Source organism: Eubalaena glacialis, chromosome 3 (genome assembly GCF_028564815.1).
Source record: "Eubalaena glacialis isolate mEubGla1 chromosome 3, mEubGla1.1.hap2.+ XY, whole genome shotgun sequence".
Lineage (NCBI taxonomy): Eukaryota > Metazoa > Chordata > Mammalia > Artiodactyla > Balaenidae > Eubalaena > Eubalaena glacialis.
Window position 1 is genome coordinate 48,316,068 of NC_083718.1, and position 22,262 is coordinate 48,338,329.

General features: G+C 38.6%; 1 protein-coding gene and 1 pseudogene across 4 annotated transcripts in view; one reads left to right on the forward strand and one right to left on the reverse strand.

Annotated features, from left to right (window-relative positions):
• HMCN1 (hemicentin 1) overlaps positions 1-19,563 on the reverse strand; it is a 508,722-nt gene extending 489,159 nt beyond the window's left edge. For all 4 annotated transcript variants that reach the window (XM_061187531.1, XM_061187534.1, XM_061187532.1 and 1 more), the window contains exon 1: positions 18,944-19,563. In XM_061187531.1, coding sequence (XP_061043514.1) covers positions 18,944-19,211 — 268 coding nt within the window. In that variant the 5' untranslated portion in view covers positions 19,212-19,563. The remainder of the gene's footprint in view (positions 1-18,943) is intronic.
• On the forward strand, positions 11,202-11,636 carry LOC133088573 (cytochrome c oxidase subunit 5B, mitochondrial-like; annotated as a pseudogene).
• Positions 19,564-22,262: the final 2,699 nt, after the last annotated feature.

A 22,262-nucleotide genomic window follows, 5' to 3' on the forward strand; every position in this document is an offset into this window, starting at 1 on the left:
TTCTGTCCATCCTCTGGATGTGATTTTCTAGAAGAGCCCATGTTTTCTGAGTGCTGCACAGGAGATAAGAAATTTGGTTCTCCTCTGCTCCACTCATGGGGAGCCCCTTTGCTCCTATTCCCATCTCTCTGGAACCTCACCAGCCCCAGAGAGAATAATGGGGCTCCCAGTCTCCTGTGATTCTCATCAGGCATGGCTGCCCTGGCCTGCCAGTCCTCAGCCCGTTCCTGAACCCCAGACATGGTTTACAGAGCAGCTGTGATCTCCTCAGCCAGCTGATGAGGTGACACTTGAGACTTTTCACTCTAGGTTTCCCAGCCTCATACAGGAATGTCCAAAGCAGCACATGATGGTCTCACAGTGGCCAAGGATGAGTTCTAGAGCCTTCTCCTAGCACTGCACCCTGAGGCTTAGCAGCACCCTCCACTGGAAAACCAGTGAAAGACAGCCTTCCAGGTTTTGGTCACTCCTGATGCTGTTTGGCCTAGACATCTCCAAACCACCCTGGACAACCTGTTGAGTTGGCCTTTGGCCAAGCTACCTGACCCACAGGATGTGGCTTTTTCTAATCTCCACAGAGGCAACTAGATCAGGTAGAGGTCCTGGATTAAGAAGGATACTACTATGTAATAACAAAATGGATAAATCCACCAGGTAAATAATTTTATATGCACACAACATTATAGCGTTACAACAAAGAGAGTAAAGACTGGCCAAAGTACAAGAAGAAAAGAACAGATGATAGTGTGTGATTTCCATATATCTCTATCACAAATGTATAGGGCAAGCAAATAAAAATAATTAGAAGTATAGATTTGAACAACAGGATATTCTGTAGCACTTAATATGTGCCAGGCACTATTATAAACACTTTACATATTAATTAATTTAACCCTGAAAATAATTCTATGAAAGGGTACTATTATTATGCCTATTTTACAGATGAAGAAACTGAACATAGAGAGGTTATGCCCAAGTTCACAGAGCTAGTAAGTAGCAGAGCCAGGCTTGAAACCCAGGCAGTCTACCCCAGAACCTATGTTCTTAACCACTATGTTATATTGCCTCTCTAAATAATATAATTAACAACCTTATCTAAATTATATATAAAGAATCACATATCCAATAAGCACAGAATACTGTTTTTCAAACACACTCAAAATATTTAGAAAATAATAATTGACCAAACTGGCTCATTCACAAACGTAGTCTTTACAATTTTTTAAATAGAAAAAAAGTATGAATTAAAGTTAAAAGCCTTAAATGTCTGTATTATGAATAAGATAGGTAAAAATAAACATAAATTTCAAAGTTAAAAAGGAACAACAGAACAAAACTAAGGAAAGTGGAAGCTAAGAAACAATAAAAATAGGGCCACAAATTAATAAAGTAGAAAACAAAAAAATAGAGATGATCAAAAAACCAGAGGCCATTTCCTTGAAACAGACAAACTGATCATGAAGAAAGAGAAGGCACAAAGAAATAACACTGGAAATAAAAACTGAGTCATTGGTATGGATACACTAGAGTTAAACTTCCTTTATAGCCATCTTTATCTTGGTTGCAATTTCAATGGGAAAAATTTTAGTTTAACCACCAAACATGATCATAACTTTAGTGTTTTTTGAAGAGGTTTTTTTTTCTTTTAGATTAAAGGAGTTATTGTATATTCCTAGTTTTCTAAGAGTTGTTTGTTTCCTTATTTAATAAATAGATATATAATTATATCGAATGCATCTATTGAGATGATCATATTATTTTTCTCCTTTTATTTACTAATATGAAAAATTACTATTTATTTGCTAGTGTTAAACTAATCTTCTTAGCCTTGGGATTAAAACAACCTGGTCATTACATATGTCCCTCCTTATATATTGCTGGATGGATTTGTTAATATTCATTTTTGCATCTAGATTTATGAGGGAAGTTGACCTATAATTTTTCTTTCTTGTATTAGCCTTATCAGATATTGGTACCAGGGTTATGCTAGCCTCAAGGAAAGTGTTCCCTTTTTTTTTTTCTTTCATGAAGTGATTTTATAGAATTGTGATTATTTTTCCTTGAATACCTGGTAAAGCTCTCCTGAGCAATCACCTGGGCCTAGAGTTTTCCTTGTAGGTAGATATTTTACTATAAATAAAACTTTTTTAATGGGAGAAATTTGGATACAGGAAAAGAATACAGAAGGAAAAGTATGAAGATATGAGAAGTGACCTTTCGGCAACATGGCAGACTGAGTTGACAAGGAAGACACTCGCCCTACAAAACAGAAATGCTGGATAAAACATAAAATTTCCTTTTTAATAAAAAGCCAAGCTCAAATAATAAAAATAAAGGGAAATCTCCCAAGTACCTAAAATAAAAAAGGAACTCAAACCAGAAGTAAACTTCAGTTGTCACCATGTCAGCAAAAGAGGGTGTCAGAACCTGATACAGGGCTTGGCTGCTAAGATTTTAATGCCCACTGAGTACAGTTTTCAGAGTACCCTGTTTAAAGCCAAGTCCTATCAGTGAAACAGTGATCAGGAAAAATTCCTCACACTAACCTAGAAAATTGGCAAGAAAGTTTACTATCTATTCAGGTCTATAATTGGGGGAATAAATCTCCTGAGGCTAAATTGAAACCCTAAGCAAGAAACATATAAGGGTTAGTAGGAATTGTACTAACTGCACAGTGCAGGAACCCAAAGCCAAAGCAAATTTGCCCACAAGCTAATTTTAGGACCTCAACAAAATGAAATGCAAAACCTCTCTGTAGAAACACTAGTAAGTACACAATCCAGGGTATACTAGACTCCCTGCTAAGGATGCACGCACAGTCAACAATCAGCAACCACACAAGGAAACAAACCACAATGAGGGAGAGTCAGCAGACCAAACAGTTGGAAGAATCTGCACCACTCTAAGAGGTAGAAATAATACAACAATATTAAAGAGACTGTAATATTGAAGAGCCTACAACACAAAACAAAATAGGCAGATTTGAAAAAGAACCAAATGAAACTTCTGGAAATAAAAAAACAAAAAAACCTATGGTTATTGAAATTGAAAACAATGGATGACTTAAAGAGTAGATTAGAAAGAGTTGAAGAGAACTTACGAAAGATTTGAGAAAATCATCCAGAATGTAGCAACGAGAGAAAAAAAAAGGAAACTATGAAAGAAAGAAAGATAAAAAGGCTTGGAGAATCAAATGAGGAGATCCAAAATGTACTTAATAATATTTTTTTGAAGGGGATATTACAGAATAAAGAGAGAAATATTTGAAAGATAAGAACTGTCCAGAAATGAATACAAACTAAAGTCCTCAGGTTGGGGCGGCAAACCAGGTTCCAAGCAGGAAAAATAATATCAAATCCAAGCTTAGACAATAAAGAACTGCAGAAACAGAAAGGCAAAAGAGATTAATCTTAAAATAACCAGAAAGAAAAGACAGCTTACCTAAAAAGGAATGACAAACTGAAAGAAGACTTCTCATCAACAAGTCAGAAAACAATAAAATATCTTCAATGGGCTAAGTTAGGTACAGAATTCTACCTACCTACTAATCAAAAATTAAGGTGCTATAAATAGACTCTCAAAAAAAAGAAAAAAGACCAAAAGGATTTCCTATTATTGGAGGCGGTCACTGAGAGGACGTGACCTTGAGCTGGAGGCTCCTCACAGCCTTTTCTCTCCTTAGAATGTACGTTTGTTCAGACCACTGTTCCCACATTAGGAGCTACTTCAGGGGCAAAGCCTTGAGAGACTAATGTGTTTTTGAGATCATTCTGTACTGTATACATGACTGAACCCCGTTAAGGCCTCCACATAAACTCCAGTTGGTGGATGTAGAAATCAACTCATCTTGTAGCTACCCAAGACAAGTCTCGTATGTAAGTTCCTTTTCTTATTAAAACTGCCACTTATGAATCCAGAGTGGTCTTCCTCTTTCTTTGGTCCCTCCTTGCCCTCTGCATATACCGGGGGGTTCAAATTTCTCCTGGGAACTCCTGAGGTTGTGAACCAACACCTACTTATATACAATTCCTGAAGAAAACTACTAAAGAGTGTAAATAATTTAAGAAAAAATGGAAAAAAATACCTTGATATCTGTTATAAGGTAGAAGGGGGAAAAAAAACGAGTGAAGTTATCAAAGGAACAAATTAAGTCCATATAAGGTACAATTGATAGGTGGCATATTGAATGACACTTTTCCAATACTCCAGAAAAATTCCTTGGAAGAGGTGAAATTTTGAAAAATCTTTTAATTACAGAAGAGAAAATGTCTGGCACACAGAGAGACACTCCAACATAGGGTGTGGCTTAGGAGAAAACTTGAAGGCACAAGCGTGATCACCTGACCCAAGGGCTAGTGAACAGGTTCACCTAAGAAAAGCAGGGAAGACCCTCTGGGGAATATGAAACAATAGAAATGAGGTTTTCTGTGTGCTCCAGCAAAGGTCTCTGAAGTGGAAATAATGAACTAAACAAAAAGCAAAACAGATTTCACTTTGAATCTAAAAAATTAATATTCCAAGTAGTACAGTATTTTTTTAGAATTTTGTTCTCTACTGCTTAATGAAATAATGTATTTTCTGGACCTTCTACTAGGTAAAAAAAAAAAAAAAAAAGAAAGAAAGAAAAGAAAAAGAAATATTAAATATTCATCTCATGTATCTATCTCTTCCCCATCAACAATCAGTCTCATTTAACCAGCCTCTCCCAGTCTGATCTAGGCCAGAACAGCTACTGAGTTGCCCTGAAGCATTTTCAATGGTAAACAGAGTGACTTCCAGCCTGGGAACTTCAAGGAATTCCTCCCACCTAAGAATAAAACAATGCTTAAAGGAAACCTCTCAGAGATTTAGTGCTAATGGAAAAATTGCTCCAATTCGTGTGTTTGAAGTTTCCTAGAAAAGAAATCCATAGGTATACAAACCCAAAATATTTTGGAACACACACATAATTCCCAGAATTCCTAGCTTCTGTATAATTTCCCCCATTTCAAAATAAAAGTAAATGTCTCAACATCTCCGAAGGGAAAAAAAAAATCTAATAAAGCTTTATTAAATGTTTTAAGAGTAAATGCTCTACAGTATTAAGTGATTTAAGAGTAAAATTCACAATTTTTTTAATTCAAATTATTTCAAGGACTTAAATAGCATCCCAAACATATTAATACCTCTCTCTGTAACTCCCACTGGGAACCCTGTTCCTATCCAAAAAGAGCTCAGAGCTTAGAGTCCATGATACTCCCTGATGCAAACATTTTTATTAGAAACTTATAGAATGAACTGAGTCTTTAGCAAAAGAGTTAAAGAGTTTTGTTTTATTCAGTGTTAATCACTGGATGGTCTTAATATGGGTTGAATTGTGTCCTCCCCAAAATTCATACATTAAAGTCCTATCTCCCAGCACCCTGGAATGTGACCTTTTTTTTTTAGAAATTAGGATGTTTCAGATATAGTTAGTTAAGATGAGGTCATACTGGAGTTGGGTGAGCCAATAATTCAATATGACTGGTATCCTTATCAAAAAGGAAAAACTGACACAGCACACAGGGAGACCACCCTGTGAACATGAAGACAGAGATCTGTGCATCTACAAGCCAAGGAACACCAATGATCATCAGCAAAGCACCAGGAGTTAGGAGAGAGGCATGAAACAGATTCTCCCCTACAGCCCTCAGAAGGAAACAACCCTGCCAACTTCTTGATTTCAGCTTTCTAGCCTCCAGAACTGTGAGACAATAAATTTCTGTTGTTTAAGCTACCCAGTTTGTGGGACTTTGTTATGGCAGCCCTCACAAACTAACACGGTGTTCCCTTTGCCATGCCTTCCTGGGCACATCTTCTCAATTTCACACATTTCTCAAAACAGAAGAAGGTGGCAAAAAATAACTTGTAGAAAGCTACTCTTCTTCAGGAAATTTTGTACATAATGTGAGAGTTCATATAAGCCTCAGTTGCCTCCTACATAAAATAAAGTTAACATCGACCAGTTAGATTTTTTGTGAGCCACACAATGTAACTAGTTCCGCGTCGGTCCATAGTAATGACTCAAAAAAATAAAATGGTAGCTGTTATTATTAGAAATAAAAATGATGCTACTAAGCCTGTGTCACTAAGATGTGTGAGCAGAAGTGTTCCCTCAGGAGTCCCTTCCAGCCATGCTGTCTGCAACAGATGACTTCATCAGGCTCCAACTCTCCCAGGGCCTGAACTGGTATCTTAAATTTATATCCAAGTCTCAGACTTTGCAACCAGCATATCCTGCCCTGCTTTACATCACCATCATCTGTGGTCACTGCCTCAAATGCAAACCATTCCTCTTCCCTTTTCCTCTCATCCTGTTTCCTCTCTCCTGACCCATTCATTCACATCCTATTTCCTCACAAATCCTGTGGCCTTCCAAACTATCTTCTCACAGGAACTCCCCATCTAATTCCCACTTTAGCTGAAACAAGGTTCTCCGTAGATGGCACCACCTCTCCTACAGCCCTCCCCAGTGGAGTCTGACCATTCTTCAACATGCCAGCTACATGAGGGTCAGGAGGTGGATCATCATTTTACCCACGTCCAGTCTGCCATTTCTCTACCTTCAGAGAAAACACCTTCCATTTTGAGGTGTGTGCCACCTATGACACCCTCTAACCTTCTTCATCATTGTCATCTCCCATCTGAAGTCTTCTCAATAAATCCTTATTAAATAAAAATTTGATGCCTGAATCACTGGCTTCCTCAGCATTTTAAGCTCTGTTATTATCCAGGTTACTTTAACACACATGTTCAACGCTGCAGACTCAAGTTCCTTGATTTCAATCCCACAATCTTCATTTCTACTCAAGCTGAATTCTATGATCACTCTGGCTATTCTTACCAATTAATCCCAAATTCCTTGTTATATTGTCCTTCACATGCAAAATCTCAACTCTTGTCAGTCCAGTACATCCAGATTTGACTCTATGATCTGTCACTTCAGTCTCTCTCTTATCAATATTCTTCTCAACCATATCTTATTTCTTTAGCCACACCTGCTCAACGAAATCCCAGTCCTAGGTCAAACAAGTGATTAAACTCAGCAATTATACCCAGGCTGCCGAGAGCTACTGGAGAAAATCACAAAGGTAGCATCACAAATCAAGCATCACAAATTCATCTTCTGAACCACAACTCATCCTGGGAAACTGTCTCTGTGTCCATAGGTACCTTCTACCTCCAAAACTCCACCATTTTTCTAAAATCCCTCACTTACCGTTCTGCCACTTCTCTCCTCTCAACAAATGACCCTCCTTTCTGTTTGAGAAAAAAAGAGTCCATCAGACAGGAAGTCACCCAACATCCTGCATCCTCACCTACCACCTTGTCCATGACTATACCTATCAACGGTCTGCTTCTCTCTTATCACACTCAACCAAAGGTCTTCCCCTGCCAACAGCCAATCCTTCTACTTTACATTCTATCTCCTCTTGCTTCCTCAAAGTCCTGGTTTTACAAAGTATCTGTTCTCCCTTTGGCATATTTTATCCCTTCTATTCTACTGACTTTCCTAGCAGTATTTAAATATTTCTCCTCTCTCCCACCTTAAAAAATGTCCTTTCTCAACTCTTAAATCCCAATAACTAATGATTATTGAGAATTTACTGTGTGAAAGGGATTGTGCTAAGTTTTGGACATCTAGTATTTCACTCCTCACATCAACCTTATAGAGTAGATAATACTATCCCCAATTACTGAAAGGGAAGCACAAAGAAGTTAAAATCACACAACAAGTAATTGGTGGAGCCAGTCTTCCAACCCAGGCATCAGACTCCAGAGCCTATGCTTTAAACCACAATGTTATGTTTCATGACAGAAACACACTGCATTCATTAGCTCCATTTTCTTACCTGTCATTTCAGTCTCCTGACTCCACAACTTCAATGAAACTGTCTATTTTATTTTAATCTTTTGGTTAAAAGCCTTTATTTTCAGTAACTTATAAATGGATAGAGTTGACAACTTCTCCTGCTTTAAACTAACAACTTTTTAGATTTCCAAACCCTGCTCCTTCCTGTTTCTCTTCCTATTTACCTGGAATCTCCTTTCCAGAATCCTTTATGAATGTCCCTTCTTTTAAATGCTTGTGTTCACCGTAGTTCTTGCCTGTCTTCCTTCTTTTCTCAGCCTACATCCTCTCTTTAGATGATCTCATTCACTCCGATGGCTTCAGCTATCACCTATATAAGTTTCAAGTGGAGAGGACAGTTACCTGGCACTATTGACACTAACAGTGACAGTTGGAAATGCTGAGGGGTGGAACCTGGAGATTGACAGGCCACCCAAACAGATCCACACAGGGAGACATTTACTTTCATAACTTTACCATCAACCAAGATCTGGCTCTCAGACTTGCAAACTCAGAAACTTTAACTTGACACTGTCAGAATACTTTAAACAATAGAGGCAGATGTATAAAACTGGTGTGCCAAAATATGAGTTACCAACGAGGAATATAACTGTCTGTGAATCTGAGGTATATGCCAGTCTGACCAGAGCATTCTCTCACCATAAGTAAAGTTCATGAGGTTAAATTATTTGGAGGCTGTTTGGTGAGCATGGAACCAAAACAAGGGGAGTTAATAGTATGATCCAAATATGTAATGACATCATTACCTATTTATAAAGATAAACAGTCTATCACCACAGGTGGAACATTGCTCATGATGGACTAGTTATTTAAGTGTAGAATGAACTAACACTCCAAACCGTAGATAGAACTTGGCAAAAAAATATATATCTGATTTAAAAATGGGCAGAGGATCTGAAGAGACATCTTTCCAAAGACATGCAGATGGTCAACAGGTAAATGAAAAGTACTCAACATCACTAATCACCAGGGGAATGCAAATCAAACCCACAATGAGATATCACTTCACACCTGTCAGAATATCTATTATCAAAAAGACAGGAAATAAGAAGCGTTGGTGAGGATGTGGAGAAAGGGAACCTTTGTGCACTGCTGGTGGGAATAAAAATTGGTGCAGTCACTGGAAAACAGTATGGAGGTTCCTCAAAAAATTAAAACTAGACCTACCATATATATGATCCAGCAATCCCACTTCTGGGTATTTATCAAAAGAAAACAAAAACACTAACACAGAAAGATATATGAACCCCCATGTTCACTGCAGCATTATTTACAATAGCCAAGATACGGAAGCAACCTAAGTGTCTGTTAATGGATGAATGGAAAAAGAAAATGTGGCATGCAAACACACACACACACAGAGGAATATTATTCAGTCATAAAAAAAAAAACGGAAATCTTGCCATTTGCGACAACATGGATGGACCTTGAGAGTTTTATGCTAAGTGAAATAAATCAGATAGAGAAAGACAAATACCATATGTTCTCACTTATATGTGGAGTCTAAAAAAATTTTTTTAAAAACTAATAGATACAGGGCTTCCCTGGTGGCACAATGGTTAATAATCCACCTGCCAATGCAGGGGACACGGGTTCGAGCCCTGGTCCGGGAAGATCCCACATGCCACAGAGCAACTAAGCCCATGCGCCACAACTACTGAGCCTGCGCTCTAGAGCCCGCAAGCCACAACTACTGAGCCCACATGCCACAACTACTGAGCCCATGCTATTGAGCCCGCATGCCACAGCTACTGAGCCCACCTGCAACAAGAGAAGCCACTGCAATGAGAAGCCCACGCCCAGCAACTAAGAGCAGCCTCTGCTCACCACAACTAGAGAAAGCCCACGCGCAGCAACAAAGCCCCAACACAGCCAAAAATAAATAAAATAAATTAAAACAAACAAAGAAAAAAAACTAATAGATACAGAGAACAGACTGGTGGTTGTCAGGGGCAAGGGGTGGGGCAGGCAAAATGAGAGAAGGGGGTCAAAAGGTACAAACTTCCAATTATAAAATAAGTAAGTCATGGGATTGTAATGTAGAGCATGGTGACTACAGTCAATACTGTATTGTATATCTGAAGGATGCTAAGAGAGTAAATCTTAAAAGTTCTCATCACAGAAAAAAACCGTTTGTAACATGTACGATCACAGATCTTGACTTATCGTGGTGACCATATCACAACACAGACAAATATCAAATCATTATGTTCTACACCTGAAACTAATATTATATGTCAATTATGCCACAATTTTTTTTAAAAGGAACTTGGTTGTACAATGTCTAAGTCTGTTTCTGTGACTCTTTTTTCATTGCTGACCTCCCATACTTTTGGTTGAGACGTTATTTTGGACAAGTTAATGTATAAGGAACTTATAACAAAGACTACCACCCTGAGAGTAACAGTGCATCTTAAAGCTAACTTTACATATCTTTTCTCTTTCATTGTATGCCAATTTCATATTTTAATCTACAGAAGGCAATCATATTTCCCTTTTTTCCATGTTCTAAGGGCCAAGTCCAGTCTTTTGGACTTTACTAATAACTCAGAAATCCATACCCTTCTTCCTATGCCCAAGTCCCCTCAATTTTCCTCCCTGAATGGCTATGATGGCCTCAGATTTCATCTCTCAGCTCTCAGGACTGCCTTGCTCCAATCCATCCAAGAAATGAAGATCTAAAATGAAAACCCAATCATGTCACTTTTCACTTAAAATCCTTTCAGCCTCCCAAAAGCTTTCAGGATGAAATCCAAACTCCTTAATATTTTTGATTAAACTGCTTTTACTCATGCACTTTCTCCAGGTAACACTTCTTCCAGAAAACCTTTGCTGACCATCACCCTCTTGAATTCGGGATCAGGGACATGCTCTCAGCTCACACAATTCCCCACGCTTTTTTCCCCACTATAAAATGCTTCACAGCATATAATACTGTTATTTCTCTTGCCTTTCTCCCCAAAGACTGTTAACTTCTTGTAAGCTATACCTCATTATCTTTGAATCAAAAGCACCTAGCACAGTCCTTGACAAACAGTGAGTTTATTACCTATAAATAGAGATAAGCAGTCATAAACATCCTTGAGAATGGTTACTGTTTGTCTGACAAGAGACAAGCTATAAGCAAAACCAAATTCTGATTTACTATCAATCAATTAAAAGGCTGTCCTCAACTTAATAAGGAAAAAAAAAAAACCTTCATCCTGTCGGAGTCATAGACGATTTTTCAAAATAGAAGCATCCCTAACGCACTTAACATATTTGATATATCAAAATTCGATTCCAAATGGTGGTGTTTATAGCTGGCGTGATGGCTTCAAGTTCACTCCGCAGAGCTGAAGCGCTGGCCGTGCAGGCCCTGACAGCCCGCGGTCCCAACGGAGTCTCCATGGTGCACTCTATGGCGTCTGGAGGTGATGTTCCTACTGATGATGAGCAGGCAACTGGGCTGGAGAGGGAGGTCATGCTGGCTGCACACAAGGGACTGGACCCGTACGATATGCTCGCCCCAAAGGCAGCCTCAGGTACCAAGGAAGACCCTAATTTAGTCCCTCCATCACCAATAAGCAGATAGTGGGCTGCATCTGTGAAGAACACAACAGTGCTGTCATCTGGTTCTGGCTGCACAAAGGCAAGGCCCAGTGGAACCCATTACAAGCTGGTGCCCCACCAGCTGGCCCACTCAGCCCCTGCACTAACTCACTCAAAATGTGATGTAAAGTTTCTTCTTTCCCATAAAAACTAGCCATTACATTGGATCTTCCTACCATTAAAAAAAAAAAATTCGATTCCTACACTTTCAAAGTTTTCATTGTACAGAGCAAAACGTCTCCATATCCTCAGAAAACAACCAGTGACATGGGATCTACACTCTCAGGTTAAAATAGTCTATCATCCTAGGAAACAAAGTTATCATTATCATTGTCTAACCAAAATCTTTCACTCTTAAATTTTAGTTCATTTCCTTTAGTTAGATTTCTCTTTGACTTAAAAGACCAGTCCATTTCCTCATGAAAACCCTTTTCCTGTAGGATATGCCAGAGGCAAAGGGAGACTAATAGCTTCTTGGCTCCTTTTTCTACATATACTGAAACTGAAAACATTCAACTTGAAGTTTAGTTCATGTAAATTTGTATAGGTTTTCAAGGTCTGAATGTGCAATACTTTCCTAGTAGAAATCTTTCTATTCTATTGCTCAGAAAAATATTCTAAGAGAATCTTTTCATAAAAGAAGTCCTAGAGTTTTTTTTAACACTGTGTAGGTCCTAGAGAAACATACAAAGTCACTGAGGGCTCAGTTTTATTACAATGAAACTCTTAAGCGCAGAGACATGTAATGCTGCTATTTCTCCCAGTGAATCAAGTCCTTGTCACTTTGAGTCTCTTTGCAGTCCCTTATCTTTCACTATATTATGATCATTAAAACCATGGACTTCAGTAATAATCTACCAATGCACTGATTTTATAGATAAAGAAACAGAAGTCTGGCAAGGTTAAACGATTTGCTTAAATGACAAGAATAAGGAAGAGAACACAAATCTGTTCCAAATTGGACGTTCTTTCTACTACATCACATGGGCATTTTGTAAAATACTGGCTGAATCATTTATCAAAACTAGTTTCTATTTTGTTCTATTTTGTTCTATTTTATATTTGTTCTATTAGCTTCATGAACAAAACAACCTTTCCAGTAGCTGGAAACAACAATATAATTCCAAAGATTTCCAATTCCTCTACTCCCATTCTCTTTTAAATTCTCTCCAAACAGGCTTTCACTCCCATCATTTCTTGTTGAGACATCAATGATTTCCACGTTGCTAAGTAGATTAGCCAATTCTCGGTCCTCTTTTTAACTAAACAATTAGTGCTTCTTCCTTGGAATGCTTTCCTCTCTTGATTTCTAGTTATACTCTTCTATCTTCAGTTTCTCAGGCTACTTTGTTCTTTTATCATCATCTCTGACTGCTAAACATTGGAGTATTCCAAGGCTTAGTCCTTAGACCTTTATTAATTCTTCATTTAATCATTCCTTTAGTGGTCCTACCTAGCCTCACTGCCCTGATTACCATCTTATATGTGCCTTTGGATCCCAAATTTATGTATCTGACTCAGACCTGTCCCCTTGAATTCTAATCTTATATATCCAACTGCCTTTGTAATATCTCCACTTGGGTAACAAAGGCATCTCAAACTCAAACATACCCCAAAATAATAGGCTCAGTCTCCCACTCTTTCTCAAACCTGCTTCATGCTTGTTCTCCATCTCAGTAAATCGCTATGCTATGCTTCTACTCACTCAAGACAAATCCTCAGAATCTGTCTTGTCTTCTGTTATATTTCTCTCACATCTAGTTCATCATTAAATCCTTTTGGTTTAATCTCCAAAATATACATAGAATCCAACTATTTCTCAAAACTTCCAACTACCAACTTTACCCAAGATATACCGTCCTCTTCTGCACCTGGCTCTGATGACCAGGGAAACTGTGCCACTGGGTCCCACAAGACACTTTCTATATAAGGCCACTCTTTCAAGACCAGGTGACACAGCTGATATACTTCATATATAGAAACAAACACAAAGAGTTAGGCAAAAGGAGAAGACAAAGGAATACCTTCCAAATAAAAGAACAAGATAAAAATCTCAGAAAAGAACTAAACAAAACAGAGATAGCAATTTACCAGATAAATAGTTTAAAGTAAGTAATAGTCATAAATAAGCTTAATGAACTTGGAAGAAGAATGGATGAATTCAGTGAGCTTCAACAAGGAGATAGAAAATGTTAAAAAGAACCAATTAGAACTGAAGAATAAATGAAATGAAAAATACACTAAAGGGAATCAACAGTAGAATGGAGGATGAAGAGAACAGATCAGTGATCTGGAAGACAGGGTAGTGGAAATCTCCCAATCACAACAGCAAAAAGAAAAAGAATAATAAAAATAAAAGGATAGTTTAGGATACCTCTGAGACAACATCAAGTGTAGTAATATTCACACTATAGGAGTCCTAGAAGAAGGAGGAGAAAGGACATGAAACCTATTTGAAGAAATGATGACTGAAAACTTCTCTAACATGGCAAAGGAAACAGACATCCAAGTCCAGAAAGCACAGAAAGTCTCAAACAAGATGAACCCAAACAGACCCACACAAAGACATATTATACTTAAAATGTCAGAGGTTAAAGAGAGAATCTTAAAAGCAGCAAGAGAAAAACACCTAGTTACATACAAGGGAACCCCCATAAGACCATCAGCTAATTTTCAGCAGAAACTGTATAGGCCAGAAGAAACTGGCACAATATATTAAAAGTGTTGAAAGAAAAAGCTTACAACCAAGAATACTCTACCTGGTAAGGTTATCACTCATAATTGAAGGAGAGATAAAGAGTTTCCCAAAAAAGCAAAAGCTAAAGGAGTTCATCACCACTAAACTGGCCTTACAAAAAAAAAGTATTAAAGGGACCTCTTTAAATGGAAAAGAAACGCCCATAACCAAACCAAACCAAACCAAACAAATTATGAAACAGAAAATCTCACTGGTAAAGGCAAACATACCAAAGGTAGTGGTTCAACCACCTATAAAACTAGCATGAAGGTTAAAAGACAAAAATAGTAAAATCATTGATATTTAAAATAATCAGTTAAGCAATACACAAATAAAAAGATTTAAATATGACATCAAAAGTATAAAACGTTGAGGGTGGGGAAGTAAAAATGTAGTGCTTTTAGAATGTACTTGAACTTAAATGACCATCAACTTAAAATAGCCTCCTATATACATAGGTTGTTATATATGAACCTCATGGTAATGACAAACACAAAACCTATACCAAATACACAAAAAATAAAGAGAAAGCAATACAAACACAGCACTAAAAATAAGTCATCAAATCACAAGGGAAGAGAACAAGAGTAAAAGCAAGGAACAGAGGACAACTACAAAAACAACCAGAAAACAATTCACAAAACTGCAATAATAATTATTATTACTATTCTATGAATTATAATTATTCCTATGAATAATTATTCTAAATGTAAATGGACTAAATGCTCCAATCAAAAGACATAGGGTGGCTGAATGGATTTTAAAAAAAAGACCTATATATACACTGCCTGCAAGAGACTCACTCACTTCAGGTCTAAAAACACACATACTAAAAGTGAAGGAATGAAAAAAGATATTCCACGCAAAAAGAAACAAAAAGAATTGTTGGAGTAGCAATACGCATATCAGACAAAATAGGCTTTAAAACAAAGACTGTAACAGGAAACAAAGAAGAGTATTACATAATGATAAAGGGATCAATCCAATAAGAGGATTATAATACTTGTAGTATGCACCCAACACAGGCATACCTAAATACATAAATATTAACATATATAAAGGGACAAATTGACAGTAATACAATAATATTAGGGGACTGAAACATACCACTTGCATCAATAAATAGATCATCCAGACAGAAAATCAATAAGAAAAAGTTAGCCTTAGACATAATAGACTATTATAGAACATTCTATCCCAAAATAGCAAAATACACATTCTTTTTAAGTACACACAGAACATTCTCCAGAGGTTAGGGGTGGGACCGAAAGTTCCAATGCTCTAATCACAGGGATGAGTCTCCTGGCAATGAGCCCCCATTCTTCAGTGGGGTCCAAAAGTCACCTCATTAACATAACATAAGATACCTTTACGGTTCTCCTCACTTAGGAAATTTCAAGGGTTTTAAGAGCTCCATGCCAGAAAAGGTGACAAAGACCAAATATTGATTTCGTATTACAAATCACAATATCACATATGTTCACACAGAAAAATGCACACAAATGTTTATATTAATAGAAGCATTATTCATACTAGCCAGAAAGTGGAAACAACCCAAATATACATCATAGATTAAAAGATAAACAAAATGTGGTATATCTATAAAATGGAATGTTATTTGGCCATAAAAATTAATAAAGTACTGATTCATGGATGAACCTTAAAAACATTATGCTAAAGTTAAAGAAGCCAGTCAAAAAAGACCACATATTATATGATTCATATGATTCCATTCATATGAAAGTCCAGAAGAGGAAAATCCACAGAGACAAGAGGTAAATTAGTAGTTGCTTAGGGCTGGGAGGAGGATGATATGTGGCAGCGGAGGGGAGGGCTAGAGAACTGATAACTAAAAGGCACAGGGCTTCTCTGTGCAGTGAGGAAAATGTTCCAAACTTGACTGAGGTGACGGTTGCATATATATCTCTGAATATACTATAAACCACAGAACTGTACATTTTAAATGAATGATTGTATGGTAAGGGAATTATATCTCAATAAAGCTGTTAAAAATTAATACATTAAATGTGATTCTGGAAATGAAAAACCCATCTTAAGCAGAGGTAGCATCAAAAAATTGACTTGACTTGCCATGACCCTGGTCCTCTCTGGTACTTCCTCCTACCATGGGTTATGCTGTTGCCCGTCTAACACTAGCTTCCTACATACACATTTTCTGAATGATTTTATCACCTCCTTGTCAACTTGTTAGACTTATTCCTCTTGTATGTCTGTATTTTCCATGTATTTTCATTTTTACCCCCACCTGAAAACACACACCTTGCACCAAACTGTAACGCAGAGGTCCAAAGCAATCATCTGTAAAGGCTTGAAGGTCTTTGTCGAATGCCTGAGACTATAGCCCAGATCTTATCCATTATTTCATCTAGCTAAATGCAAAAGCAGATGTCAAAGGATTTTGAAAAGCTATTAAGTAGTCGAGGTGATTAATATAATTATATTAAATTACACACGTCTTTTCTTTGCCTGTCAGTTGTGTCAGGGACTGTGAAAAACCACATGTAAAACAGTCGTAAAATGTTGCAGTTGGACATGACCTTAGAGATGTTCAGATCCAATTCTGCCATTTTATAGTTGAGATAACAGATACAAAAAGGTAGATAGACTTTTCTAATGTCACTCAGTAAGCCAGCAAACCTCCATTCAAGGCCCTTTCTGTCCACTGGTGAGTCCAAGCTGATAACCAACCAGAAGTACAAGGGAATCAGAAACTCTTGATGACTGTACACACACACAAACAGAAAATGACACACAAAGATAATACTACAATCCACTACAGTGAGTTAGTAAACTTAATTAAAGGTTATTAGTATGTTTTCATTTTTATTTCCCTCTTTATCTTCAAAAACACTTTGGTCTTAGCCTCTCTACTCTGAATCACAATGGAACTAGAATTAATCATTTTTGCTGAATTATACATACAGTTAATTTTATGGAACCAATTTAAGTTAATCATTTTCTCATATTATTTAACTCAAAATAGCTATAATTTCTTAGCCATTTGTTATTAGCATACCACCTTTCCCCTACTTTGAATCATGATTGCCAAAGTATAGGAAAGTCAACTACAACAAACTTCCCCATTTGGTTAACAACTGGAAGGCGGCACACTACAATACAATTTATTCCAATAATTTTTCATATCGTATCAAAATATCATGGTGATCTAGTTTCCATTTATGACTAGAGGCAATTTTTGTGTTCTGCTTACAGCAACATCATTTCATAACAGTTTTTTGGAGGAAAGCAAATTGTGGTGTTAGAGAAAACATTTTTTACTTTATTTTTTACCCGATTTCAGATTCATCCCTATAGAAGAAACATATTTAGCCTATTCCAAAATAACAAAAGTCTTGGACCACATCACAATTGGCATCTTGACATTTAATAAATTAAAACATTATAACACATGAGGTATCTCACGGAGGCAGCTAACACAGTAAATGATCATTCAATTCTTTATTCAAGTATAAAGAACATATCATGTTTGATCAACGTAGAAATTACTAAAATATATGTATATCCCAGAAGAGTAGGATAGGTTATGGTTTTCATCATTTAAAGAACAACAACAAACAAAAATCCCAGAGTTCTATTTCCCTCTAAATTCCTCCCCCTGCCAATTTTTTTAATAGCTGAAACCTGCCACATTTAATACCCAGCAATAATTTGAACTCATATATGCTTGTCAAATGCATGAGGAAAGAATTTGAGATTCTCAGTATCAAACTCTCATTGTGAAGAGGTTGTGTCAAGGTCTTCCAGTGAAGAGAGGAATTTCAATAGAAATGTGGGAGAACAGTGGGGGAGGACTTCTAAGAAACCACTGCTTTATTTCTTCAACTGGGCAGCCACTTGTGCTAATGAAATTCAGGTGGATGTTAGACAGCCAACCCCAGGGCTCCCCCGGCAGTGCTACCCTCAGCAATGACAATGAAGGCTCCTATGAGCCTCACAGAAAGGTGCCACTTTAAAGAGAAAAAAAGTAAAGAGGATCAAATTCCAGTGGAGCAGCTGAAACCCATGGCTTTAGGGCAAAAAATAAAGTGACTGTGCTTCAACTACCTTTAAAGAGCACCGCCATACCAAATTTCATGCATTTCTACTGGATGAGACATGGACATAACATTTATTACCATCTGTGAACCTAACTAAGGATGATCTGGTGCAAAGAATTTGAATAGACTCAATTAAGAAATGGATGGCTTCTTCTTATTTTCATCTCTTCAATTCTTTAGTAGTCATTGCTTACAAGCTTCCTTGGGTCTCACACAACAGGTTTTTCTCTCCCTTACTTGAGAGTTATCTTGAGTATGCTCTCAAGCTGGATGTTAGCTCTTAAAGTATTGCTGCTGAATACCCATGTCCCAATCTGCCTTAATTAAACATTCTTTAGTTCTAAAAATTTTAAGTTAATTTTAAGTTAATTAACTGCTTTTGATGTCGCTGCTCTGGTTCTGATTTTCATAATTCCACATTTCCAGGTTTGGGTACCACCGTACAATCACCCTAAACAAGCCGTCTCCATGGCTGAGACTTGAGTAGGTATCAGAGAGCAAACCCAGATACAGGCGAGCAATTCTTTGTTACAACTGTATTCAGCTACACATTTTTAAAAAATTGTTTTGAAACTCACACAAAATTTCACAGCATAAGAAACAATGTAATCATAAGGAATAACAAAGAATAAATATTTCCCTTACCTGGATCATGGAAAGGCACCAAAGCAAAGTTGAAAAGAGGTCTCTTAGGTCTTTTCAACGACGTCTCCAAAATTTTGGAAGCCCCCTCGATAACCTGAACTAAATCATCATACATGGAACCCGTCACATCAAACACAAAAGCCAACGTGGAGGCCCCCTCGGGAATTTCCTCAGCCCTGATCTCTGACTGGGGGCTTGCATCCTGAGCCTGGGAAGTATAAAGAAGAGTGAACAGGAATACTGTGCGGACAATGCCCCAGGAAATCATTTTGTCTTTCTTTCCTTTTTTTTTTTTTTTTTTTTTCCTGAGCGCCTAAGCACTGTGCTGAGTCCTCCTCAACAACAGGCAGCAGGTTTCTTCTCGGGGCAATTCATTCGACTCCCGAAACCTCTTTGAACTCGCAAAAAACTGGGGGCTGAGAATCAGATGGGGACAAGCACCAAACCCGAAACCCTGCAGGGGCCGGGCGGGCAGAGATGCAGCAGCTTTTGTCCGGACGCAGCCTCCTCCGGGACAGCCGAGTGCCCGCGGCCCGGGCGGCGTGTGGCTGAGTGCGGGCGGCGCGCCCGGCCCATGCCCCGGGGGCCGCTCCGAGCCAGCGGCGCCGCACCGAGTCCGCTGCCCTCGCCGCCGCCGCCGCCGCCGCCGCCGCCGCCGCCGTTGCCGCCGCCGCCGCGCCGCTCTCCGCCGCGCCAGCCGTCGCGGCTCCCAACTTTCCACTGCGCGCCTCCCGCCCGGGAGCTGGGAGGGGAGGGGAAGCCGGGCTCGGCCTCGCCTCCTGATTGGCCGGTGGACGCCCCCCTCCTTTGCTCTTGGGCGCCTCCCCTCCTGGAGGCCGACTTCTCTCCACTGATTCTCGGGTCAATTCAGTACCTGGGAAGCGCTCCCAGTATCCCCTCCGCACCCACCCGCGTTGCTTCTCACCTCCAAAACCCCAAGGTAAACAATGGCTTTCAAGAATGTGTGGCAAGGACCCGAACCGAGGGACACCACGCTAACCAGTACAAAGGGAACTGTATTTTTCTACGATGCACAACGCTGCTTCAGACACCTCTATCATAATTCCCCCCCTCAAGAAGCCAAGACCTACCCCCCGCGCCAGCCCAGCCTCCCGCTCTCAGCCCGCAACTCAGCCCAGCCGGGAGGGGGAGCCGGAAAGTTCTCCCGGCTGGGCTGCAGCCACGTTCTCACTCTTTGATCTCCTCAGGGACTGTGGAGCTTTGGGGAAGGGAGCGAGGACTGAGCTGGATGGGCCAGAAACGGGAGGAAGGGGAAAAGGGCTGTTGAGGGAAATGAGAGAGAGACAGCTGGAACTAGGTAGTCACTGATTGTAGTTAGGAAAGATGGTAGAAGGGAAAGCAGCTGGATGTGGAATACGGGGTGGAAGCTCAGTGCAAAGGATGAGGAGGGAGAGAGGGAAAGGAAGGGGGTGCGGGGGGGAGAGAGATCATACTGAAGAGAAAAGTTAATTTTTTTTTAATTTCACTATCAAGATTCATGTTTGCTGAGCAATATGAACCCTCGCCTCAGCATGGTGAGGCAGAATAATATCCTCATTTCACACTTCCTTCCATAGAACACCCATGTGCCAAGTCTCAGCCAAAGATCCATTGAAAAGGTGTTCCCTTCTATGGCATTTTCTTGCTGATAAGTAAGGAAACCTCGCCCTGTAAAACTACAAAGTTTTCCCGTGTTGTAATTATTATACACATTTGGGTACTAATAACAGAGATAAGAAGGGGGACAAAGAAAGTCAACCATAAGCTAAGGATTCCTTGCCTCTTTGTAATAAAAACATATTCACATCCTGCAAAAGGAGCTGTTGTCTGGATTCTGGCATTTAAAGAGGGGCCAGCAGGCATCTTGATCTGAGTTGGAATGTGTGTTAGACCACCCATCCAAGACGGAGGCAGCCTGAGGAAGAGCCAGCTCCCCTGAGCCTTTTATGGTCTGCAACTGTCTTCTCTTTCAGACCCAGGGGCTCTGGACCCTGAGTTTATGATACCTATAAGTCACGTCATTTAAAGGAAGCAGCCTGGCCATTTGGACTGAGTGGGAATATGAGAGGAAAGGGGGAAGGTTCTTCCTTTCTAAATAGTACTTAGAAAATGCTATTTGAGTAACCTACTCCTTTGTTTTATCTAAAAGGGATTGCATTCTAAATCCTGGAGATTTCACCGAGACCTGAGCTGTTCCAGGTATTCAAGGGAGGTGGTAGAGCCTGGTGATTAAGGCTTCTGGGTCAGATAATCTGGGTTCAACACCCAGCTGTGACACTTAATAACTGTGTATCTTCAGCAAGTTACCTATTTCTTTATGCCTTCGTTAATTCAGCTGTAAATGGAAATAATGACAGTACCTACCTAATAAGGATTCAATGATCTATCTTGGTAATTGTTCTGTGCATACTTGAAAAGAATGTTATTTGGTGGAATGCTCCATAAATGTCAATTAGGTCAAGTTTCATAGTGTTGCTCGAACATTCTGTATCGTTACTGATTTCTGCCTTCTTGTTCTATCAGTTATTGTGAGTGGAATTGAAATCTATGACTATAATTGTGGATTTGTCTGTTTCTTCTTGTAGTTCTATGAGGTTTTGCTTCATGCATTTTGAAGCCTGTAATTAGAGGCATAAACACTTAGGATTATTATGTCCTCTTGATCATTATGAAGTTACATTCATTATCCCTGGTAATATTATTTGCTGTGGAATATGCTTTGTCTGATATTAATATAGCACTCCAGCTTTCTTTTGATTAGCGTTAGCATGATACATCATTTTCCATCCTGTCACTTTTAAACTATTTGTGTGTTTATATTAAAGTGTGTTTCGTGTAGTCACCTTACAATTGGGTCTTGCTTTTTTCATGCAAACAATCTCAGCCTTTTATTGGGCTATTAGACTATTTACATTCAATGTGATTATGGATATGGTTGGGTTGAAATGTACCATCTAGCTATTTGTTTTCTTTATGTCCCATCTCTTCTTTGTTTCTTTTTTCCTGTTTTTCTGACTTCTTTTGGGTGTACTGAATATTTTTTATGATTCCATTTTATCTTTATTGCTAGCTTATTAGCTATAACCCTTATTTTATTTTAGTGGTTGCTATAGTGTTTATAGTATATATCTTTATCACAGTCTTCCTTCAAGTAATATTATACCACTTAACCTCAGAATAATATACTTCCATTACTTTCCTCCCAACCTTTTTGGTTAGTCATCCATTTTATTTTACATTACTGTATTTTAAACCCCACACTATATTAATGTAATTTTTAAAGTAGTCAATTATCTTTTTAAAAGATTTAATTAATTCT